The sequence below is a fragment of the Hemibagrus wyckioides genome, linkage group LG10 (assembly GCF_019097595.1).
Source record: "Hemibagrus wyckioides isolate EC202008001 linkage group LG10, SWU_Hwy_1.0, whole genome shotgun sequence".
Taxonomy (NCBI): domain Eukaryota; kingdom Metazoa; phylum Chordata; class Actinopteri; order Siluriformes; family Bagridae; genus Hemibagrus; species Hemibagrus wyckioides.
This window is the reverse complement of record NC_080719.1, coordinates 24,930,210-24,957,199: the sequence shown is the minus strand read 5'-3', so window position 1 is coordinate 24,957,199 and position 26,990 is coordinate 24,930,210. Positions and strand designations below refer to the sequence as shown.

Below are 26,990 nucleotides of genomic sequence, written 5' to 3'. Positions count from 1 at the left end.
TTTGACTACACAAGTAGATTTTTTTATCTTAACATAACCTTAAAGCTTGAAAATGACTGAATTTTGAACACAGACAGGAAGGTTATTCCTTAGCTGGTGAGCTTTGTAAGGAAAAGCTCTCCCTCTGCTGTAATTTTCATTATTCAAGCTAAAGGAGAAGACATGGCAGGTCATAACAGATAACACATGTGCTCAGGTACTGTGGCACAGGACTGATTAAAATAGATTTTAAGTTAATCCTGCCATTCTGGATGCCTCTTTTTAAAACAGCAAGTTTAACCCTTATAAGAAATAATTGGTAGAATCTAATGTACTCTGATGGTTTGTTACATAAAAAATGCCTTCCTACCTATCTTTGATTAAAAAAAGAAAAATAGATTTGATTTTAGAAAAAATCTATACAGATCTTTAGGGATCATTTACTTCTAGAATTGTACAAGGCCCCTTTGTTATCCTTTGTCCATCCATCCATTCATCCCTCCATCCATCCATCCATCTATCCATCCATCCGTCCATCCATCCATCCATTTTCTGTATCATAATGTTTACAAGGAACTGAGACTCAGGGCATAAGTCATGGAACAACCTGGGACTCAGGGGAATAAAACAAGGGACACCCAATAGGACTCGGGGCACAAAACATGGGACACCCTGGGACTCGGGGCATATGACAAGGGACAACCTGGAAGGGTTCCAACCCATCACAGGGCACAATCACACCGATCAGACTACAGTGCATGTCTTTGGAATGGTAAAGGAAACAGGGTTTCCTGGAGGAAACACCCAGGTAGAAAATGCAAACTCCAGGCATGCAGAATGGAGACAAGAATCGAACCACCAACCCCAGAGGTGCAAGGCAAAGTTGGTAACCACAAGGTCTCTGTGATATCTTCAAAATAATTTGCAGTACATTTTCAAAATACCTATAAAGCAAAAGTAATGTAAGCTATTTAAATAATTTAATTTGGAAGCTGATAGAAGGGTAGTTTATTAAAAGCATGGCCAACCTCTAAAAGCCTTATAATATTATATAAGCAGACTTAAAAAATAAACATTGTCTTCAGTAATGCTAGCAAAAGTACACAGTAAACCATTTTTTCAGATATTCTTATTAAATTATTTGGTTTTAGCAGTAAAGCAGCCAACTTAGTGTGGATGATATCTCTTTAGCATTGTTGTTTACACGCCTGGATTAAATGCTCATCCAATTAAATTATATTTGTATATGTTGTATTTCTTTCTATTTGGCACTATTCTCTTTTAACTGTAAAGAAAAAAAATCTCTCATTACAGAAAGAATTCTCGTAGCATCCTTGAGTGTAGTGAGTCAAACAGAAGCAGCGTGACTGGAGTCAGGAGAAGCAGATGGTGGCTGTATTGTTTTTTCATTAAGAGGGCTGAGGGGAGTGTTAACAGCACGCCGCCAGAGCATGGGAGCTTACATTTCCCTGCATCGGCGCTAACTAATCAGGCTCAGCCGAGGCCCACAGAGGAGAAGCAATAAGTATTTTTGACGTACCATGGAGGGAGCGGTTAGCTAATGAAGATGAATGATACAGAGGGAGAGGACTATGCTGTCAGAGAGAGAGAGAGAGAGAGAGAGTGTGGAAAAAGAGGCGGGGCTTCCTGAGAACATCATCTGCCACCGCAGCTACCAGAGGTCGTACGGTTTCTACAAAGACCTTCTGACATGACCTAACATGCAGCATCACAACAGGATATCATTTAAGCAGAACCGTGAGAAGCTGGAAGTGATAATTAGTGGGATCGTCCAGAAACCGTCTGTCCATTTTACCTTGCAGGTGTTTGAACAACAGCTGAGTTAAGATTGTAAGGCAACATTTACTAAAGCATGTGGCTGTATTCTTGCCTGCAATATAACCTAGATTTTCTGTTATTCTTCAGACAGATGCTTTTGCCCCAAGCAGTGAAGTAGAATACAACCCAAGCATAAGAGTTGTTAAAGGAGCAAGCATAAAAAGAGAATAAGGTTCCTTAAGGCTTCTTTGCTTGTGCCTTTGGATAAAATATTAAAGGGAAAATCCAACCTGAAACAAATTAAATACGTAAGTATTGAAACGTTTGCAATGTTCTTAGAGACGGTGATGTAAATTAGTTGATGCTGTATTTTTTATTATTATTTTTTTTATTATTCCCAGGAGAAGTTAGCAGTTATGTGGCACTCTGGTTGTCACAGGAGAACATTGCTGGTACAGTTACAATGGAGTTTAATAAAAGACAAATTTTAAAAATCTCAATCAAAATGGGTAACACTGATATTTTTCTGTTAGCTCTGCAAACAAGTACAAGAATTACTTTCTGGCTTTTTATGTTGTGCTTATCCCAGGTTACCATCACTCTTAATATTTTTATCACTGGGCATGAGTTAGTTTTGATATGAAATTATAGTATCCAATACAGACAACCAGGACTGTAAAGATGGTCTGAGAAATTCACTGGAACAAATATTCAATTCAACTGAATTCAATTTTATTCAAGTGAAACCATCCCTATCCATCTTTAGGTTATCTGTGTGGTAGCGTCCACAGCAATCTCACAGCAATCTGTACACTGTCCAGGCAGGGACATCCTCAGAGGTAGCAAGTGATTCTCAGATGAAGGACACTCCATGTTGAAGTAGGAGTTCTGCAGGATAGAAGCATTTAGGGTCAGGTACAGGGATCAAATCAAAGAGCATGAGTAATGGGTATTTCAACAGAGAGAGAGACAGACATAGAGAGAGAGAGAGAGAGAGAGAGAGAGAGATGTGTGCAAAAAGGGTTTGTGAAGACTACATTTACATTTCTGGCATTTGCCCTTATCCAAAGCACCTTATAATGCATTTCATTTTATACAATTGAGGGTTAAGGGCCTTGCTCAGGGGCCCAGCAGTGGTAACTTGTTAGACCTGGGATTTGAACTCACAACCACTAAGCTACCACATCCTTAATACTACTAAGACTTAAAGTGGGAACTAGAAGTCATATAGTTACCAGATGCCAAAAAAAAAAGGAATTTCAGCCTGTTAATTTCCATTAAACCAGCATAGGGGTCAACCACTTCATAGCTGAGTTGAACTGAATTGAGAATTTAAATGTTGGTTGCAAAGAATGTAGCATTGTTTGGTGCACATACCTAGAATTTGGAACAATTATCACTTTGTTTATATCTGAATAGCAACACATTAGGCTAGCAGAAGAGAAAGCTAAACTTAAATGTAAGGTGCTACAAATGCAAGCCACAGAACAATCATTCAAGGCTGTTAGAAGTTGAGAGACGGCAAACAATGGCCAATAACGCACATAATGGTGAGCATCCCGGGTCACTGAGCAACCTCAAGTGGGTTACAGAACATTAATTTTATTTGGGCAGATGCTTCTATGCTTCTAAGTATCTTAGGTTGGGCTCGGTTCATGGTTTTAGGGCTTTGTTTAAAGGCTCAGCGATTAACCTTCAAAACAGTAGCCTGGAGGCTTAGCTGTTGAGATGCTATTGCAAGAGTTTATATAGACCTAGAAGAAGAAAAATTCTTTATCTGTCACATATACACTACAACACAGTGAAATTCAACAATTTTTGTATATCTTTGTTTGTTAGGAAGTTGAAGCCAGAGCACAGGGTCAGCCATGATATGGCACCTCTGGAGAAGGGTAAAAAGCTAGCTTGGCAGAGCTGGGGCCAACTTTTACATGTGGTAGAGCTCGTTGTTTACATCAGAAACAGAAACAGCCTTTATTTGTCACATATACATTACAGCACAGTGAAATTCTTTCTTCGCATGTCCCATCCTTGGAGGTTGGGGTCAGAGCGCAGGGTCAGCCGTGATACGGCGCCCCTGGAGCAGAGAGGGTTAAGGGCCTTGCTCAAGGGCCCAACAGTGGTAACTTGGCGGTGCTGGGGCTTGAACCCCTGATCTTCCGGTCAACAACTCAGAGCCTTAACCACTTGAGCCACCACTGCCCTACATCATTACATACGTTATTCACAGCGTATTTAAAACAAAACTGTACTAGATATTAGTACCAGATATTAGTACCAGAGATCGCTAATCCTGATATGAACTCCAAAAAAGCTAGAGACACATTAGCATTATGCTACCAAATTCGTGACAGAGCTCACAAAATACAGGCATTTAACCAATGACTTAACAATGAGAAAAAGATAATAAACATACATACCCACAATGCTACTAAAGATGTATGATGCATGTATAGAAAATTAGCAAACTAGCAATTAGCATTGTGCCATGGGCTCACATCATCAGGAAGTGTCGTGACCATAACAAATAACAATTTCTTAGCTAAGTACTTTAACAGCAAACTATACAAAATGAATTACAGATATTATTATTAGTAAATCTGTTCAGTATGTGTTCTGATGTGTAACAGAACAGACTCAGCAGCTGTTTCCTGAAGGTTCCTTAAAAACCAGGTTGCCTCTGCCAGGAGGTTAAAATGTTGGGACAAATCAGCAGTGTATTGCGATGACTTTTCAGTTTCTGGATTATGTCTGAATTGATGAAAGTCCATACAATTCAAATCCTAAAGTAGAAAAAAAGCTGACAATGTTCTGTATGAAGAACTCATCCATAATACGTCTATGAGTTTCGGCAACCTTGTTAGACATTACAGGAAGGAATTTTATTGGTCACATAAACAACCATACACAGTATAATGTGCAGTGAAATCCTATTTTTTTTTCTACTCACCATGACATAAAAATAGAATTTACATCAAAATAGGTAGAAAGTATAAAAATTAATACAGGAATAAATATAGGTGGTAGAAATTTCAGTGCTGTTATTTTCTCCAGCAGAAATAAATATCTAGTGCCCCCATATGTTTTGCAGTAAATTATGACTTATTGTATATGTTCATTTTAAATATTCATTTTTATTGTGAGTGCCAATAATTCTGGGGTTGACTATATATGTATAATTCACCTGGACAGATTGATGGCTCACCTCCTTCGTTTTCTTTCTGGCATTCATATTTAAATATGTCTGTATCTCCTGACATGTTAATTGAATACAAAATACACAGCATATACCTCGTGGCCATAAATCAACTCCTAGTGTGTGCCCAACTCGAGCTATAACTCAAGCGAATTAATTTGGCAGTGCTATGGGCTCAACGGATCTAGAAAGTAGCAGGACTAAATAGGTAAATTCAGTGATTGAAACGAAGCATTGGGGAGACGAAAAATGAACGTTGCGATCTATCAGAGTGGCTTGTGTGACCTATTTAAAGTATTAACATCACTGTGATTTTCCCCAGCATATGTTATTTGCATATAATCAGTCTTTTTTTGCATTGTTTTTCAGTATGAAACTATAAGGGCTTTTTACAGTTCATGAAAATTGAAAATGGTGTTATTACTCTGCATCAATAGACCTCACTACGATGATGACGGCCATGGCACATCTTTTGTTGGCTCGACACAATTTGCAAATCAGCAGTTGGATGCAGCTTTGAAGCCATAAATAGAATTAACTTGGAATACTATCACTCATTGTAGGCTGAGTTTCTTGGCATATTATTCTCTATGCTTAATGAATGACTTTCAAGTGTGAGAGTCAGCATTCCATCAAAGAAATTCATTTTTAGAAGGATAAGCATTTTTTTTTAGCATTCCCTCTCGAGTGAGTGTGGCTATAGCAAATGAGTCATTTGCAGAGCTTTTTATTCAAAAAGAGGAAGGCTGAGTCAACATGAAAAAAATCTTCTGGCTTCTTGATCATTATTACACTAATGACTTGTAAGTTGTAGTATGGAAGGATTAATTGGAGGTGTTGTATTTGCCCCTTTAACTAATTAACAGTAGTCAATTCTGAACAAATTTAATACCAGTGCTTGTTTCAGTGGCCCTCTGTTTGGAGTGGATCAAACACAATCACATTCCTGAAAAGATGAGCGAAAGCTGCAATACTAGGAGTGAATAGACGTCCAAACCACAAAGTCACCTACATCCCTGTAAATCCTCAGCAGGTCTACTTGTTCTCTGCTGCTTTATGCCGTTAGCACATGATGAAGGTGCCTTTCATGGCATGCGGCCTATTATACTCGTAAAATCCTTGAAATTGATAACCTATCTGCGTTAATGCACTTTTAAATAAAAAGTTAATGCTAAAGATTTGGTTTATTACAGCCAGTTGATGTGCACACCACTATTTTCTGTTGCCAGAGCCCTGCTTAATTTATATTCCAGGTTGACAGTGTCATCAGATATCTTTCGCAACAGCTCGGTATTCTATGATTCAATTAGGCGTTCACACTCCGGCTGCACAGACCGGCTTGTTGCAGTTTGATAAGAATCCCATTAAAAAGAAGGATGTCTCCGAGGAGAGAATGTGCATCTGCTATCTGCTAAGTATGGTAAGGGTGAGTGTAGGTTCCAGAAAATGTGATATGCAATAGATATTCATTCATCATGGGATGGCAGTGCAAAGTGCATGACAAAATAAATATTTTTTGGTGCAAGGTACACCGTTTTCGGAGACATTAGTTGCAACTGAAGCAATTACGTTCAGGTCTGGGTTGAATGTTTGGAGCGTCCCTTATTTTTTTAGTCAAAATCTGCAGGGGAAAAAAAAAATTTCCATTCTGAAAGCATATTTTCTTGGCCATATCAACATACTCTAGATACAGAGTGTTATTATTTATATTATTCTTTTTGTCATACATAATTGATTTCATCTGTTAAAGCTCCTTCAGATTCTGTCAATGAAGAATATAAGAAGTTAAAGAAGGACTTTCAGAAGACAACTAAAGTTTAGAAGATCTGATAGGTAATTGTGTTTGAAAGGAATATTAAAGCAGGGCCCAGATACTACAGTTTAAGTGTCAAGAACAATTCTGTAGCTGGAGCTTTCAAGCTCAACAAGGTGCCATTTTGATGGACTACCCATGAAAAATGTAGGAGAAAATGCAGAAGGAATAGAAAGGAGAATGAGTCAAGGTGGAACAAACCATGACCTATCATTTATTATCATCAGTGACTGTCATGTGACCTATAATAGGTGTGAATCACACACATATATAAATGTCAGTGAGCTTCCCACCAGTAAGTGGAACTCTTGAGGCCCTTGAATGAGTAATGAAATACCTAATTGTCTTCTTGATTAATTACTACTGGACTAACAGCTGTTCAGTAGCCAAAAAAAGAAAGGACACAGATACAGACTGATTAAAAATATGCAATGATACAGTAAGATGATATTGTAATCAGTGACATTTGAAAATATATCAATCGTTTATGTTCAGAAATCACTTTACCCAGATCTGAGTCACGGTGGACCAACTCAGGAACATAGTGTGAATGAAGACACCCTAGAAGATATTGCAAAGTTTATTGCAAGGCATCTAGCAAACACTCACACACTCACTTTTAACTCCAGGTAATTTAAAATGTCCAGTGGTTTGAAGAGGTGGGAGTTAACCAGAGAACCAAGTGGAGATCTGCCTGGACATGGAGAGAGCATGCAAAACTTGACACAAACAGTAACCAGAGCAAGATCAAACCCAGGAACCCTTAAGCTGTATAGCAGGAACTTGCTATGCTACCCTGTTACCCCACCAAAATTACCACTATACCTTTTTGTTAATTTATTTATTTTCTTTCTGTTACTCCTGCTGGGCAAGCAACAGCCTGAGACTTCGCTATTCCCAGCCACAGATTCCAGCTACTCCAGCTACCCCTGGGGGATCTACACTTTTATCCAAACCAGCTGTGATATCGCTCCAGTGGGTCCTGGGTTTGCCCCAGGTTCTCTGTCCAGTGGGATATGTCTGCTACAGCTCTAACAGGACTTGAGCAGGGGTATCCATCCAGGGTGCCCAAAGCACCTAAAGTGGATATTCTCAAATTGAAGGAGCCGAGGCTATACAGTATGCTGGGATTTTCAAAAATTGTTGAGCTCCTTTCAACCATGTATGCCTTGCAGAAAAACAAGATTTTTTAAGGCTATGTCACCAGAAGCATCATGTAGGGCCATGCTTGGTGAACCTTGGTGAAGGGGAAAGGTCAAAGATTAGGCCTAATTACCCTAATAAAAGGTACAAAAAGATTTAGTGTACACTTCATGGGTTGGGGTTACCAAGACCCAACCCTGGAGCCAGGCCTTGGGGTAGTGTCTGTAGGTGAGCACGACCAGGTTACCTACAGTTACTGACGACCAGGTTACCTACAGAATCCAGTCAAATGGGAATGCAGAGATGAAGAGATGAAGACAGGATGATCATGGAATGCCAGTGGGGTGGCAGAAATATGGAAAACAGTTTTAGATGGGCAATGAAAATTATGTCCAGCTATGGTCTTGTGTGGCTGGAGTCCAGTACAGGTTAGTAAATTCACAATTTAGACATACAGACTTAATGTACTTGAGTTGAATTAGATAAATAGGAAAAACACCAAACTGTACTTTATTCTAAACTTAAAAGCCTGCTCACTGATTTTTATAAGTAGTTTTTAGATCCTCTATTAATGACAATTTAACACTTTCTATGTTGTTTCTCATTCATCATAAGCACAGGAATAGTTTATTTAGTAGCTTTTTGGGTCTGAGGTCTCAAGATAATAATAAAAAAATCTGTAACAAAGTCACCTTGACAAAAATGACTTCAGATGTAGTGTCAGTGCTTCTTCCCACAGGGTGTATCAACACTGATTTTTTTTATCATGCTTCTCCATTGTAGTCTTATTTTTGTAACTAGGCAACCTTTTTTTCCCACATCCCTTGAGGCTTAATGTCATCCAGCATCTCTAAGTAGAAAAGTGACAACTGCTCAGGAAAATGACTGTGCTCTTTTTTGGTACGACATGCACTTCTGGATGTCTGCATTGTGCTTTTCTTTGCAAAATGGAAGAAATCTATTGGCAGATAGATGGACTGGGTTAAAATCTTCATGTACTGCTTTCATTATATATTCCTATATGCTGCATTGTTTTAAAATGTATGTATTTACTTGACTTAGTTAAACCATGGTATTTACACCAAAGCCTGATGCTTAACTGAACCGGTCTCTATTTTTTTATGTTATCTGACAGATTGAAGTAAAAAGTCATTTAAATGAAATCATATGAAAAGCTGTAGCTACTGCTTTTTTTTAAACCTGTCCTAATTGGCTTATGCAACATTGGATAGGATTTTGTGAGAGTGTGGTGTGTTTGAGCACTAAATGTTTAATGGTCCAATTAATTCTTTGCTTAGAAAGGGCCAAATAAGGAGCTAACATGAGCAAATGGCAAAAACAGTTACCTTTTAATACTGTAAGACAATTCAAAGTGGTTTACATTTTGTTTTTTAGTGTTTTTTAGTTTTTTAATACTTCTCATCACCTCCTTGACTAGCGCCTTGACTCTGAACAGACGAGACAAGTTCTGAATCTGATATAAACATACCTTTTTGTCCATTTATTTTTAAACTGTTACATCAGTATTTCTTGCCACGTCATCAGTTCACTAACCAGACCAGAGAGGGAACATAGAATGAAAATTCTTAGCCATTTCTGAGCTAATGTCTCCAGCCCTGTAGCGCCTCTCTGGTCTGATGAGATGCCTAAATAATTTACATAAATGCATGCGATTACATAAGCTGAAAATCAGCAACCGTGGCCTCTTATAACAGAGCATCTGCTACTGAAGCCTTCTTGGTTCAAGTTTAGAAAACTCACTGAACTACAGTCAGGTTTTTTTTTTTTCAGATGTTTACCAGCTCTGCTACCATATACTATTCTTTGTTTGTTCCACATCCAGTCTGTACTCCACCAGTTGACAACACCTGGGCTTGGCTATGACATTTAATATGGTATGGTTTTATTTGTTATGGCTATGGCACATGGTAATGATGGTCAGTGTTGAATAAGTAACCAGGACTTATAAGTTTGAGTTTGATAATTTAAGTTGATTTGTAGAAAGTATTTCATATTCTACAAACGTAATATCATATATATAAAAACAGCAGTTTTATCAACGGAACAAATCAAACTTAGTGCAGTCCTCAAACGTTATGTCTATAGTAATAAGTACATAAAAAAAATATTTTTTAATATTCCTGAGAAACCATCTGGAGGACTCTCACTGGGTAATTGTAATAAAGCAAAATATTTGTGCATATAAGTTTAGCCTGCTGGTGGTCTAGGCTAAATTTTTATCACAACAGCGTGGGACGAATAGAAGTTGATTACAAGGTGTTAGCATTCTGGTGGGAGAATAAAGGTGGAGAAGGTCAATAATGTGCTCTGGAATAAGACCAGAAAGAACTTTGTATACATAAATACATTTTAAAATGAATTCTGAACTTAACAGGAAGATTTAACCTCTAAAATTGTTAAAATGTTAAAACATTAAAATTGTGATATAAATTGAAGTTGAGTTTTTGGAGATGGTGATTTTTGTCAATGGCTCCTTGATTTGGCTTTTTAAGGTGAATGTTGAAAGACTAGAGGAGACATTTTGGTAATCGAAGAGCCAAGATTTTAGATTCTAAAGTCAGAAAGTCATAGATTCGTTAATGCCATGTGAAAAAGTTCATATTACGCTAAGTAACAAATGCATCTAGAGAAATCTATTTAAATGTAGCGGTAATTAAACTTGATTGCAAGGTAAAGAAAAAATAGAAAAATGAACAGTTACTGTACTTTTATTTCATTACTGTCCATCACAGGTGTTGATTTTTTAATTACCCATAGATAATAATTGTTTAATCAGACTCTGTCACTGAGTATTAGCACCTTTTGAAGTCCCAGAAATGGTCCTTCTGTTTCTGATCTGTCTTCCTGTATTACTTCACATGCTGATTAGCTCCTGTCACTTGTTTGTGGACTCATTAGGACGCTTAGGTATGTTCTCGAGTCTCACTTGTGCGTCATTTATTGCTCAGCCTATTTGCACATGAAACTTTTTACTCTACTTTCTTTCTTTGAGTTACTCTGGTTGTGACCTTTCTCCTTATGTCTGAGTTTCTGATTGTGGATCTGTCTGTTCTGACCTTGGCTTGCTTGACCACACTGCCTGGCCTGGCTCTGACTTCCGAAAAAGATCTAATAAACTATAAATAATCCTCCTCCCAACCATTAACAGGCTTTAAGTGCCAGCGAACAGAGCAACCATTTTCTTTATTCTTCTTTACAAGCACATTTGTATGTTTTATTATTTACTAGAAGGCATAATGAGCTTTTGTGATGAACTTGTAATAAACCATAAAAAGAATATGATGATGAATTATAGATGAAGAACAATGCTTACAATCAACACCAAAAAGAAGAAAGTGTACACCCACTACAAAAAGGAAAGCTAGAGAGAAATGAGAGAAACACAACTCATTTACACAAAAGCATTTTTTTTTCCAACAAAGCATTTTGCTAATTTATCGAAATACTTAGGCGGCTGTCTTTTAACCCAGTTTAACACATGTAAAGATGAGGGATAAATTCAATTTAAGAAAATCTAAAATAAATGTTCAATCAGATCTACTAGCCAATCTCTAAGGGTCCCACCATCTTGCAGGGTAAGAGATAGGACATGCACTGTGTATTCTGACTTCTTTCTAGCAAAAAATTTATCAACTTCTTCAGCAATTTGAGCAACAGTAGCTCGTCTGTTGGATCGGATCACACGGGCCAGCCTTCTCTTCCCACGTGCATCAATGAGCCTCGGCCACCCATGATCCTGTCACCGGTTCACCACTGTTCCTTAACAGACAGACAGACAGACAGACAGACAGACAGACAGACAGACAGACAGACAGACAGACAGACAGATAGATAGATAGATAGATAGATAGATAGATGTGTGAATCTTTGATGGTTTGTCTGTCCAAAAGCTCTTATGAAGATTGGTGGCATCATCAATTCTGCTAAGTACCAGAATGTTTAGCCAAACCAGACTGCTTCTGCCAGGAGGTTAAATCTTGGCTTCATTCAGTTTAGGTTCTAGTGATGCCATTAACAGGATAATAAACTCAAACATGCATCCAAGTCAGTCATTACAGAAAGACAAAATCAGTGTCACCTCAGTTTCTGGATTTGATCTCTACTGAAAATACGAATGGTCTAAATGAATTCCACATGAACAAACTAAAATAATAAAACAAAAATGTCTTAAAATCTATAACTGTTCTACATGGAAGAGTGGACCAAGACCCTGCGAGTGGTATATAGTGGGTCAGTGCTGGTTTCTCGACAAGGAAGCTTACAACAAATAAAAAAATTCTGATCATTTTGAAATTGCTGCATTGAAAAAAAACCCCATTATTTTAAATAAATGGTTATTTGAAAAAATATTGAAAATAAAACTGTACAGCAGCATCATACAGTATTCTGAAGCTCAAATTATTGCTTGTTGTATATGTGCATTAATTATAGCAGGTGTGTCAATCACTGCATTTTAAATCTAAATGTTAATTTTTAAAAAACTTTTAAAAAACAATAATTAATAAAAAAATTATTTTATTAAATTAAGGTATGTCAATCATTGTATTTTAAATCTAAATATCAATAAACATTAAAAAAATCCTAAAAAAATATATTGTTTAAAATGATTATTATTTAGTTTAATTATTAATTGTATTATTTTTTAATTATTAATAAGTTTTATTTACATATTATTTTTAATTTGAATTATTATTATTATTAATTATTAATTGTTTAAAAATAATAATCATTCAATATTATTATTATTATTAGTAGTAGTAGTAGTAGTATTATAGGAGTAGTAGATGGTTTTAACTGATTAATAATCAATAAATCAGCAGTCTTCTGCTCCAGATTTTCATCACTACACTGTCTTACTGTTGTCTTCCTATCTGTAGCATGATTTGTCCATCAGAAATTTCTTGCATGAGCACAAGCCATCCTAGCTGCCATTTAATGGAAGGTGTACTGTACCTCTTCCCACACTGGCGGTAATAATGAGCCTTATCATTACACCACAGCACTAAGATCTCTTACCAACACTTCTGCCGCTATATTGTATTGTGTTTCCTGGCCGATTGTTTCCTTTCCTTTCGTCTTGCTGCCTCAAAGTGAGAAATCCAGAGACAGGTGTTCAGATCGAGCAGCTTTCTGTCTTAATTACTGGGCTGTCCATTTTTTTTCCAGAGCAGATGGGCCCTTCTCAGAAATTAATGATGTAGCTTTCATCCCTGCAATGCATATTCCCCTGTCATTCTTACAGTAGTCTTAATGTCTGTCATTCTTACAGTAGTCTAAAAAAAAACCCTCTCGAAACTGACTGCCACACCAAAGTATCATTACTAAGATTGGTGGCTGACTGACATAAACGATTTACAGAGTTATTCGTCATTTTAATGAAAGGTACAAACTAGCATGCCATTAAGAATTAAGTTGTAAGCTCATTTTCGCTTGTTTTATGTCTCTAATTTTCGTTGATGAGGTCAGAAATGTATGCAGATGAAGATGCTCTATCATTTTTCATACTGTTACATCTGTCTGAGCTTAAATACTATAAGTTTCATGTTTTATGTAGTGTTTTGTCAGTAATTCTTATGTTAATGTTTAACACACTGCCATTTCTTTGTTTGTCTGTTAGTTTGAAAACTCATTTGTCTTTACCTTACATTTCAGTTAGTCATGCATGCATATTACATATTTTGCAATATAAATACATTTATTAGTTTGTTTATTTGTTTGTTTTTTGTCAGTATATTTGTTGCATTTCTTAAGACAGAAGGCAACCATGCTAACCACTGAGCCTGTGTTTGTTTATTTGTTTGTATTTCCTTCCTTCCTTCCTTCCTTCCTTCTTTCACTCATTCATTTATTTCTATTTACTTAATTTCTTGCCATTACTCTCATACATTTGAGTTAATCCAGCCTCTAGCATTTATTTCTTACTCTGAGCTGAAACTACCGACCACTGACTGGTCAGTGAACTACTGACCACTGGTTAGGCATTGAAGGCAGCTCAAACAGCAATCTACAATTGATACAGCTGTCTCATATCCACTTAAATATTTATACATTCATGTGAATAGTGTTTGGCTAAAAGAGATTCAGTCGCTCTAATCGTATTTGAAATAACCATAATAACGTATAAAAAACTATTTGATAATAGTATTGCTATTGGTATCGTATTGTTTTCTATAAGAAGTGCATTACTCTAGAAAGCAGCTACTACACATTCAACTTTTATTACCACATGAAGATTTTTGCCATAGTTTAGCAAGACAATGCGGAAATAAAGCTTTGTGTTCATTTAAATGTAAGCTGTATAACATTTCTTGAAGCTCAAATTATTATTTTTTTTTTTGCATTAATTATATCAGTTCCATTAGTCATTGAATTTTAAATCAAAAATGTTTAATAAAAATGAAAACAAGTTTAAACAAGTTTAAAAAATTTTTTTTTTCATTTTTATGTATTTTTTCTTTTTCTTTTTTAAATTACTCTTAATTGTTTAACAGTTATAATCATTTATAGTATTATTATTATTATTATTATTATTATTATTATTATTATTATTATTATTATTATAGGAATAGTAGCTGGTTTTAGCTGATTAATAATCAATAAATCACCAGTCTTCTGCTACTATTTGTTGCATGATTTGTGATCTAGTCTGAATTAATCTTTATGTACATAAATTTTTCTATATATACAGAGCCCTTTGGATTTTTTTAAATCAGTATAGCATGACATTTATAGTGTCAATATTTCTCATTTCACTAACACTTCATTTCAATCATAATAATGTCATTAACACTTCATGGAAGGTGTCTTATTCTGACATTAGCTGCGAGAAGACATCCAATAATATGAAAAATGTTGTTTTTCTGCAGTCTAATTTGATTTTATTTGTATAATGCTTTGTCAATGTCAAAACTGTCATGAAGCAAATTTATTAAAAAAAATATATATAAATTCAGTATATATATATATATATATATATATATATATATATATATATATATATATATATATATATATATATATAAATTTCTACCTTAAACTGGTATAAAGCCAAAGGCAACGGTGGCAAGAACAACTCCATGGGATGAGATTAGGAGGGAACCTTGAGGAAACAAGCCTCAAAAGGGAATCCATCCTCATCTGTGTGACACCAGAGTGGGATTATAAATCATTCCTTTCCATAACTGTGTACTATATTTTCCAAAAGTGCAATTATGTAACCAGGAAATTCATTTTAGGTTTAACATGGAGAAGTCCAGATGGGCAAATTTGGCATCACAGCAGAAACGAAACAGCAAAATTAAAATGCAAAACTAGGAATTAACACAAGAACAACACAAGATTGAGGGTGCACAATACAGTAATCCCCCTCTATATCGCGGTTCATTTATCGCGGTCCCGGTATATCACAGATTTTTATTTGGAACATAACTAATTTCTTTTGTGGATTTTCCCGGTATATTGCGGTATCCGCAAACCTTATAGTGAATTGTTTTTATGTTGAAATAAGGTAATTTATTAATAAAAATATAATTATTAATTACAAAATATAAACATTAATTAAAATATAGTAAAATGTTAATAATATATAAAATACTGGACAGCGTAGCGTTGTTTAGGAAAGCACGGTGAAGCTGAAAATCAAAATACAGTTCGGCTGGAGGAACGAGTCTGGCCAATCGGAATGCCCCATTCATTTAATCACGGTTGTGATTGGCTGCTGGGCCTTCTTACTCACCACACACCTCTCATGGAGGTTCAGATCAGATTATTTCACAGAGAAAGACTGAGATTTTTCGTTATTTCCTCACCATCAAACCCTGTCGTCCTAGGCCTTCCCTGGCTTCAACTTCATGACCCAGACATTTCATGGAAGGAGGGGGAATTAAAAAGGTGGTCTACCTTCTGCCTAGAGAACTGTTTTTGCAACCTGATAACCCGTCCATGCCTTTCCACGTCTATCGAAAGCCCCGAATCATCGCTCCAAGTCACACTCCCTAAAGAATACCAAGATTTCCAAGAGGTCTTCAGTAAAGAAAAGGCCACCAGATTACCCACACATCAACCCTGGGACTGTGCCATTGACCTTCTTCCGAACACCATGCCACCTAAGAATCGTATTTACCCCCTGTCACTTCCTGAAAAGCTTGCTATGGAGGAATATATTGAGGAAGCCCTTGCAGCTGGATACATCCACCCGTCTACCTCACCAGCCGGCAGCAGGGTTCTTCTTCGTAGAAAAGAAGGACGGCGGCCTTCGACCCTGCATTGACTTCCGAGGCCTGAACGCAATCACAGTCCCGTATCCTTACCCTCTTCCCCTGGTTCCCGCAGCCCTTGAACAGTTACAAGGAGCCAAAATCTTCACCAAGCTTGACCTGCGCAGCGCCTACAATCTCATCCGGATAAAGGAGGGCGACGAATGGAAGACAGCGTTTCACACAACACATTGGACATTACGAGTATCTGGTCATGCCATATGGACTCACGAACACCCCCGCCGTCTTATCGTCTTACCAGTCACTTATCAATGAAGTGTTCAGGGATATGCTAAACAAATTTGTCATTGCTTACATAGATGACATCCTCATATATTCCGCCAGCCTAGATCAACACGTTTCTCATGTTCGTGCTGTCCTCCAATGCCTCACCAACCACAATCTCTATGTGAAACTGGAGAAATGTGAGTTTCACCGTTCCACAATAACATTTCTAGGATATGTAATCTCGCATGAAGGAGTAGAAATGGATCAATCGAAAGTGTCCGCCATTACATCCTGGCCCGAACCTACCTCCATCAAGGGTTTGCAACGCTTCCTTGGATTTGCGAACTTTTACAGGAGATTCATCAGGAACTACAGTACCATTGCTAGCCCAATGACTTCACTGCTGAAAGACAAGCCCAAGAAATTAAAGTGGACTGATCATGCCAGAGCTGCTTTTCAGAAACTTAAGAAAAGTTTTTCTTCCGCTCCGATACTCCGTCATCCTAACCCTGAGCTGCCGTTCGTAGTGGAGGTGGACGCTTCGAGCTGTGGGATAGGGGCTGTGCTTTCTCAACGTCAACCAGAGTCCAGAAAACTGCATCCTTGTGCCTTTTTCTCCCGAAAGCTCACACCGGCCGAAATGAACTATGACGTAGGGAACCGGGAACTACTATCGATAAAGGCTGCCCTGGAAGAATGGAGGCACTGGCTCGAAGGGGCCCGCCACCCGTTCCTGGTCCTTACCGATCACAGAAATCTGGCCTATCTTCGGGAAGCCAAGCGTCTCAACCCACGGCAAGCTAGGTGGGCACTATTCTTTACACGATTCAAGTTTTCAGTCTCCTACCACCCCGGGTCTAAGAATGGGAAAGCAGATGCTCTGTCACGAATCCATGAAACCCTGGAGCCACCATCCAGCCCAGAGCCTATCCTTCCACCATCTGTCCAAGTAGCTGCTGTGCAGTGGGACCTGATGAGTGGAATTGAACGGGCTCAATCGACAGAGGCCCCCCCCCCAACATGTCCACTGACCAAAGTTTATGTACCCACAGGTTTCCGCCAGCAAGTGTTACGATGGACCCATGAGAGCCTGAGTTCAGGACACCCCGGCAACTGTAGAACCATTCAGCTGGTACGACAAAGATTCTGGTGGCCATCGCTCAACCACGATGTCGAGGAGTTTATCCGGTCCTGCTCGGTCTGCGCACAGTCCCGAACGAGCCGTCAGCTACCAGAAGGTCTACTTCAACCACTGCCAGTTCCACGCCGACCCTGGTCTCACATCTCAGTAGACTTTCTCACAGACCTCCCTGTCTCTCAAGGTTTCACCACAGTCATGGTTGTAATCGACCGCTTTTCCAAGTCCTGCAAGTTAATCCCCATGAAAGGTCTGCCTACTGCCATGGAAACAGCCACAGCCATTTTCCAAAAACATCTTCCGTCACTATGGTTTACCCAAGGACATTGTTTCTGATCCCGGCCCACAGTTCACATCTCGTGTGTGGTCGGAGTTTTGCAAACAACTCGGGATCAATGTCAGCCTCAGCTCTGGGTATCACCCCCAGTCCAATGGCCAAGCGGAGCGGCTTAATCAAGAAATTGGGAGGTTCCTAAGAACATACTGCAGCCGTGAGCAACACCGTTGGAGTGAGTTTCTCCCCTGGGCTGAGTATGCCCAAAACTCGTTGCGCCACTCCTCGACCGGCTTAACTCCCTTCCAATGTGTATTGGGCTATCAACCTCCGCTCTTTCCTTGGTCCGGGGAACCCTCGGATGTGCCTACAGTTGAAGACTGGGCAAGACGTAGTCAGGAGGTCTGGGAAAGAGCCCATGTTCGTCTCCAGAGAGCGATCCAACGACAAGAGCTCCAAGCTAACCGGCGTCGGCGTCCCCACCCAGGTTACCAAGTGGGTCAGAAGGTGTGGCTTTCTACTAGGAATATAAAACTAAAACTTCCTTGTCATAAGTTAAGCCCCAAGTTTGTTGGCCCGTTTAAAATTCTACGCCAAGTTAATCCAGTTTCTTTCCGCCTTGAGCTTCCAGCATCGTATCGTATCTCACCTACCTTCCATGTGTCTTTACTCAAGCCCTTCCACGAGCCTCAAACCACCGGCCCCGCTATCACTGAACCTCCCCCACCACTGGACATTGATGGCTCCCTTGCCTACCAGGTGCGCACCATCCTGAATCCCCGTCGTCGAGGTGGCCGCCTTCAGTATCTGGTGGATTGGGAGGGTTAGAGGAGCGTTGTTGGGTTAATGCACAGGACATTCTCGACTCCTCGCTCACTGAGGAATTCCATCTGAGCTTCCCGAATCGACCTGCTCCTCGTCCACGGGGGCGCCCGCGTCGACGAACACCTGGAGGTGTTCCTAGAGGGGGGGGTTCTGTAACGATGCTTGCAGAACCAGAGCACCAGAGGGAGCCATCACCCGAATATTGACATTTGCAAACTCACTTCCTGTCTTACTCGGGTATTTAAGCAGCACGCTGCCTATTGTTCACTGCGAAGTATTGTTCTCTGTAGTGGATTACGTACCAAGCCTTGTTTATTGTTCCTGATTGCCTGCTACGTGTATGATCTTTGCCTGTTACTGTTTTCTACGAGTCTCGGTTTTGCGGTTTTGGTTTCTGTTCGCTAGTTCTTGATTTTCCGGTTTTTGACCCTTTCGCTTAGCCATATCGATTCCGATTCTTGCGTGCCGTTTTGTGAATAAAGATCTGCATATGGATTCTACTACGCCTGCCTCGAGCGCGTCCTTACAGCTGCTGGCTCTGCGTGCATTTGGGGAAAGGGAAGCAGAATTCTCCAGCAGCCCAGTTCTTGGCGTGTCACTGTCCCGAGAGTTTGGTGTTGTTCTGTGTATGCTGTATTGTTATGCTTTTTCTGCAAGCCCTATTATCTCCTTCCTTCTGCACATTCTAAGGCTTCTGGCAAGGAACATACATATATACAGTACTCACTATAAATGTTCTATGAATTTCTACGAATTTACACAAAATTCATCTCACTATATGCTTGCAAATGTTTTCTGTGTGTGTTTAAAGAGTGTGGGAGGGACATTTACGGCATAAACAATAAAAAAAAAAAAAGCATTTGGGGGTGGCGTCCGTGTATCGTGGATTTTCATTTATCACGGCTGGTTTTGGAACGTAACTCCCACGATTAACGGGGGATTACTGTAAAGCAAAATACCAAAAAATACCACAAATAGGATTAAACGAACATGTCTATTCATAACTCTCCAAATAATTTACAGATTGAGATTTCTGTAGACATGAACAACTATACAGAAAACATACATCTGATCATGTGACGTGTGATCAGCAGTTCGCAAAAAAATGCACAGCAAATCATAAATAAAGTGACTGGTCATGTGTAAGAATGTGTACTGACACCGTGGTAAAATTTTGTTATGCATTTAGCAGATATTCTCTGATGGAGTACAGGTCTGATTCTGAGATCGTAGCATTTCTAGTCTTTTTCAGTGGCAAAACTGCTCACTTCAATCGCACTCCAAAGCCATCTTCATGGATTCTAAGTGCTAATCGTCCAGATATCTGCCATAATATTTGATGGCAAGATCACCTATTTTACGATACTGCTTATTTGAATCATATATTTTATGACAAAAAGGACAGGCTACACTTATAAAACTGTCATAATGTATTTTATACAGTGGTCCAAACACACACAAAGCCTCTGTTTTAAACGCTGGTGGATAGCAGGAGTAGAAATGAGGGGGGAAAAACAACATAAAAGAAACAAGACCCTTTGTTGTCTATATCTCTTTTTTTTTGACATTTTAAAATCACTATGCTAAGCCCTTCATGAGGCTATCATATATAATATTTCATGATAGATGAGACATTATTCATGTCACATGACATTTTATGTGTTTACATTTGTTATGAGGTATGTTCCATTGCATCTGTTGTAATATATGGTATAAAATAAAACAGATGCGAACTAGAGTGAGTTATTATGACATCTTATGATTATATCAGGTGATAATAGCAGCATACTGCTATAGAACTGGATATAAAACGGTCACGATAACACCATCTTCCATGACACATTTATGACATCATATGAGCATATGGACAACAGATTACATCATATGGCATGTATCTGCAGGAAAGGAAAAAGTGTTATTCTGATTTGTGTATAAAATCTAAATACCAGAATTATAGATCATATTTTTTAGTTATTTTATTTTATTTTATTTTATTTTATTTTATTTTATTTTATTTTATTTTTTGTTGTTGCCAAAGCTAATTGTCAGGGTCAAAACTAGCAGACCCCCACTGAAAATCTAGAGGACTGGCTGGGGGATTATAGGTTTAGGTGTAGATCGAGGTGCCAGCATTTGCAGTCCCTTGCTTTAAGACCCCTAAAAAACATACTTTTTCATCTAAAATCACTGCTTAGAATGAGTGCCTCTGGATGTGGAAGACACTCCTTTGCTTCTGCTAGAGGTTACTGTCTCTTGTGTTGACTTTATCATGTGAGCTTTAACCTGTGAGATCCCTGGTTTGTGAATAAAAAAGCAAGAGGGCAAGGCTGTGGGTTTCTAAAAGAACTTGGTTTGTCATGTGTCCTTTATGGTAAAGTTCTTTCTTTCTTTTTATTTTTGGTGGTAGTGTTGGCACTTTTGTGCTTATTTGCATTGCCGAAACCTAGAATTGAGATGATCCGAAGTTCATAGCTGATGTCTGGCTGCAGGCTACAATCCTGAACTAATGTTAGACTAAAGACTAGGAATTTGTTTCATGTAAAATCAAAAAGCTAAGAAGTAGAACACTAAATCACTGGGAAAACAGCTTGGAATTGTAGCAGTACTATAACAAGGTGACTTCACAAGGACAAACAAGCCTACATATGGACAGAATTATTGGACAAAATAAAGCTTCAAGTGGTTAAGGCTTGGGGTGATTGATCTGAAGGTCAGGGTTCAAGTCCCAGCACTGCCAAGCTGCCACTGTTGGGCCCATGAACAAGGCCCTTAACCCTCTCTGCTCCAGGGGCACTGCATCAAGACTGCCCCTGCGCTCTGACCCCGACATCTAAACCTGGGATATGTGAAGGAAGAATTTCTTTGTGCTGTAATGTACACTATTTCGTCAAATGTTTTGGGACACCCCTCCAAATCATTGAATTCAGGGGTTGGGCTTGGCCCCTTAGTTCCAGTGAAAGAAACTCTTAAAGAACTCTTAAAACGTTTTGCAATATAGTGTATATGTGACAAAATAAAGACTTTTTCTTCTCTAATACCCAGATAGTTGATGTTAGCATATTTAAGGCAGAGATGGAGCAGTAGCAAGACAGGAAGTAGAAAACATGGAGCAGAATCCATGAGTATACACAGGCGTCTCTTGCGTCTCTTCGCCCCCTCATGCAGGAGTATGAATTATTCTCAATGCTCTGACAGGCTTCCTCATTTCCTCTCTTATCTCCATCCATATTTATCTGTCCTCTCCGTGTTCTCACCACTCCTCCCATTTATCTGCTCCCTGATTCATTATTTACCCCATAAAAGTGGTTGAACGCGGCCACGGCGCCAGATGAAGAGTGATGTGCGCAGCTGAAGGATGGCTCCACTCGTCCATGGCGCTCGCCGCTGCCAGATTGAGGCGTTTCACTCCCTGACCCATCCATTCTGCACGCTTATTGTCTGAAATGTACTTGTCACTAGTAGCAGCTATCAAAAGAAGACAAATAAAAAGAGAAAAGCAACATTGTCTTGTGCCCTGCTGCCATAAAACTGCTGTTCTTTTTCTGTTCCATTCGCTGCATTAGCAACTGACAAGTCAAATTCCACAGAAGTGATTCTTATTTGGCCAATTAAACTCATTGTTATTCTGCTTTGTATGCGTTCAGACGCAGGCCTGCTGCAGAAAGACAACACCATATTGAAGCTCCAGGAGGACCTTCATCCAAACCTGCATGTGCTTGGCGTACTCTTCCTGAGCCAACGCAGCAGCCAGGCCTTCAGCTTTATCCTACTTTTCCATTTGTAAGTAATAATTAGACTTTTTTATATTTATATTTTGCTAGAAGTCTGTATTGCAGCCATATATCTTACTGTATGACTCAAATAAAACTCATAAGCACTTGTAGTGATGTACACAGTTCCCAGAGAAACAGGATACTGATCAGCTGGGTAAAGGGAAGTGCTTCTGTGGTTGCAGGAAGTGAACTTTTCAGATGTAATAGAAAGCAGTTCAAATGAGGTATATTTCATGCAATTATTTTTATGAAGGCTGGCAATAATTCTTGAGTGCTCTGTACATTATTTGCATTATAGAAGCCCTCATGGAAAGGAAATTTCCGATGCTGTATGTCGATGTAAACAACATTCCCCCATGCTCTGTCACCCACACACTTGTAGGCCAAGCACTTGGATTGAATATGGGATAATTTTTCACACCTCCTTGCATTACGCAGTGATTTACTCCCAGATTATGTTCAATGACATAATGACAGCTTCCAGATTGTGTTTAACGACATAAACCTCAATGACAATGAATGTGGCACAATGTATAGTATAGTGTGTACTTTCCATCTCCTTTCCGGTATCATTAGATCACTATTTATTCCACTTCAAGACAAAACCCCTACTATTCAAACCGTTTGTTTCCTCTGAAGTTCCAATTTGGAGACTCATACTCAGGTTTATCTGGTGAGGCTAATCATTACAGGCATTAAGGTTGAAAGAAACATATTTTGAACCTTTGAACAGCTAAATATTCTAAGCTCGCTGGCTTGGAGCCAGGTGTGAAATGCATGAGCTGAGCTGACCACTTCTGTAGGCAAAACTGGCACATTATTACTCACTAAATATGTTAATGTTTAATGGGCAGTGGTGGCTCAAGTGGTTAAAGCTCTGGGTTGTTGATTATAAGATCGGGATTCAAGGCCCACCACCACCAAGCTCCACTGTTGGGCAACTGAGCAAGGCCCTTAACCCTCCCTGCTCCAAGGGTGCTGTATTATAGCTGCCCCTGCACTCTGACCCCATCTTCCTCAGCTGGGATATGCGAAGAAAAGAATTCCACTGTGCTGTAATGTATGTGTGGTGATAATAAAGGCATCCTGCCCTCAGTTCTTCTTCTTCACCTTAATGTACAATGTATTTATTTTCAACAGCGCCATTGCAGCCTTTTTATATTTCATAAATGAAGGGCACACAGTTACACGTCTCGCAATCAATCAAATTAATCAAGCACCAAACTCAAGATTTGAACAACATGGCCAACGTTCTTTCAGTATATATTGAACTGGTGAATTTAGATAAAATACCCACTAGCTTTGGTCACATAAATAAATAAATAAAAATTCTCAAGAACAGAATTGCTTCTTAATAAAAGTCAGATTTTTTTGTTTATCTCTTTTTACCAGAGGCCAAAAAATGGAATTTGAGTTCATGTTCAGAATTTAATTTCTGTGACACTCCACAGAAGTGGTTAATGGCTCATATAAAGCAGAACAATCAGGGCATTAAGAATTTGTAGTCTTCTATAAATATTTCTGTTTCATACCTAGCCTATTAGGGGTGATATTTTCAACAAAAAGTTAGTGTTTTTTTTTTTTTCACACAAATGTTTATATCTTCAAAGTAAATGATGATATCAAACCCATTTCTGCTCTCTGACATTCTACGAGCATCTAAAATTTGAAGGCATTATCTTCAAACACTAACGCTCTGTGTAAGGTTATGAGAACGGAGATATAAAAAAAAAAGCATCTCACACTGAAAGCCAGACTCCTGACTCCTTTTATATCAGACTTACAGCAATAAAATAGTCCATTTGTTTATAATCTTTAAAAATGTTCCACAAGTCGATTTCCGTTCTGCAGATTTTGTTTATATTGAAATTTGTTCATGCATTATTAATATTATTTTGTCCATTATGACTTTCATTTAACATTTTCTAAACAATTGCAGTGTTAGCAGATAGGAATTTTATTTTGAAACACTGGCATCCCCAACAGAGGTGTCAGCTTAAACAGATAAAAATAAATACACTAATCCACTAATAAGCCTCGACTGACTTTGCTTGGTTGAGAAAAAATAGAACTGAGGTATACAGTTGGTAAGTTCCAACAAAAAAAAATATTATCATTCACTTACCCTAGCTAATAAAAGAGCTTCCTTCCTACATTGAGCTTAAGTGGTAGTAGTTTTTAGTCATGCTCTGTGCCAAACACACCCTTATGTAATAGTTTTATTCCAAAATATATAATCAAGTTTTACATCTTCATACCTTCTTGTCAAATCCGGTCTGAAAGCTAATCTAGCTAATTCGCCGCATGAAACTGCACGCGAAAGTCTTTTCATAAACCTGTCACTGACTTCATTCAGTGCATTAGCTCTGATCGAGTCCCGCGCAGTTTAATTGCACTCAACTTCAGTCAGTCTGAAATAAACAATATCTTTTAAAATGGTATCAAAAACGCTCTGTGCTTTTTTTCCCCTCAGAGATTTGTGATTTCTGAAGTCAGAGCATGTGCTAAGAGAGAGAGTGAAAAAAAGAAATGGTTTAGCTGCAGAAGTGCAGGGGACATGTCCCTGATGTCCCTCTTGTTTGCGACTCCCAGGTTATCGATGATACTTGAGTAGCTTAAGTGCGTGGTGTTATATTAGACGAATTGTCGCTTAAACAAAGGCTTTTTATTTGAGCTTCCAATAAAGCGTCAAGGTCAACAATCAGATGTGTAATCATATTTTTTTTTTATCAAATCAGTGTCAACAAGTTCAGTGATCAGCCACTTTGGACCAATTTCATACTGGTTTTGTGCAATTTTGAGCAGAGCAATGATTGATTCTCCAATTTCAGAGAAAAGTGTCATGAGAAAATCGTTGGACATTATGGTTCTCTGGAACGGTATATTTCTGTCTTGACTTTGGCTTACGGATGGTTCTTCTCTTTTCAGCGCTCGTCTCATGATTCTATATTTAACTGCTTAGACTTCATTGTACGCACGATGCCTTTAAAAGTTCTTTAACCATGCTCTACGGAGCGATCTCCTCCCTGCGATTGTAAGTTATAAAAGCGTCTTTACTGTTTCCTAAAATAGAATTTCAATCATAAGCCATATTGGCTTTCGATAGTAAAACACCTTATTGCCCACCGTTGCATAACACAACAGTAATTAAAGTTCTTTTATAGTTTATAGGGAACTGCTGCAAGCCATATGCAGCACTCCGATTACTCTTCATGTATCCAATTTTCATGCTCTTTTTTTATTTTTTCCCAGCACAAGTGATGGCATGATCGAGACACGCAGACCACGTCCAGGCCGAATTTTAGTAATAAAAAGCCTAATTTGCTGCAGTTTGATAAATTGAGCGTGTGCATACTGAGTGTGTGTAGCAGATCCTTTATAAAGAATAATTGTGAAAATAACATCAAAGTAGGAGCTGCGAATGATTTTAAAATGAGGGGATTTTTATGTGCGATAACTTTTTCTTGGAAAAAAAAAAAGGAACTTGTCACATGTATGCGTAAATGCGCCTTAACTATAAGGCAGAATAATTGGATGCATGCTGTGTCTAAGAAATTAAATTAAAGTGATGTTTTTCACATGAGCATGTGTTCTGTTTATAAAATATTTTTTTAAAAAGCATTGCTTGAAGGCAGTTTTGGAATATAATTATAATATTAGAGGCGAAAATGTGAGGAGAACTTAAAAAACCTTTAAAAAAAATCTTTACAGCAGTAATTCTTAAACTTGAGAAGATTTCTCATCATTTTGAGATAATAAAGCGCAAATAAGGAAATTCAATAAAATAACAGTTTTATTTTGTCTTCTATTGGTGGACAGCAAATTTCCACAATTTATATATATGATAAAATTCTGGGATATTAAGGCTGCAGTAAATGACCAGTCTCTCTTTCTGCTTCTTCTTTGGTCTTTTCCCTTCAGGGGTCTCCACAGCGAATCATCTCTCTCCACCTATCCCTATCTTCTGCATCCTCAACACTTACACCCACTAGCTTCATATCCTCATTTATTACATCCATATTCCTCCTCTTTGGCCTTCCTCTTTGCCTCCTGCCTGGCAGCTCCATGTCCAACATTCTCCTACCAATATACTCACTCTCCCTCCTCTGGACATGTCCAAACCATCTTAATCTGTCCTCCCTAACTTTGTCCCCCAAATGTCCAACATGAGCCGTCCCTCTGATGTCCTCGTTCCTAATCCTGTCCAACCGTGACACTCCCAAAGAGAACCTCAACATCTTCAGCTCTGTTTTAAAAATGAGGATTCTAGATATATTGTTTATTTACTGTTCACAAATACAGGGGACTTAAGTGCCTTATATTGAAACCATGTTTTAGCCATTGCTCTTGTATCCCATAGACAAAAATACTACAACACGTTTATTCCAAGTTCTTGACAAATCATTTTGATTATAATAATTAATCATTCTAGTATTCTAGTATTCTATTCTAGTTAGCATTTCTGGGGGAAAAATAAAGAATGAAATCTGTAATAACAATATTCTTATATATATATATATATATATATAGTCTTGAGCTCTTTGTGCTTTACGGCATGTTTTCCTG

At 38.4% G+C, this 26,990-nt stretch overlaps 1 protein-coding gene across 3 annotated transcripts in view; it reads left to right on the top strand.

Moving 5' to 3' along the window:
* The window catches only part of si:ch211-51h4.2 (uncharacterized), a 147,967-nt gene that overhangs the window by 11,034 nt on the left and 109,943 nt on the right, over positions 1-26,990 (top strand). For all 3 annotated transcript variants that reach the window (XM_058401581.1, XM_058401580.1, XM_058401582.1), the window contains exon 6: positions 22,296-22,431. In XM_058401581.1, coding sequence (XP_058257564.1) covers positions 22,296-22,431 — 136 coding nt within the window. The remainder of the gene's footprint in view (positions 1-22,295; positions 22,432-26,990) is intronic.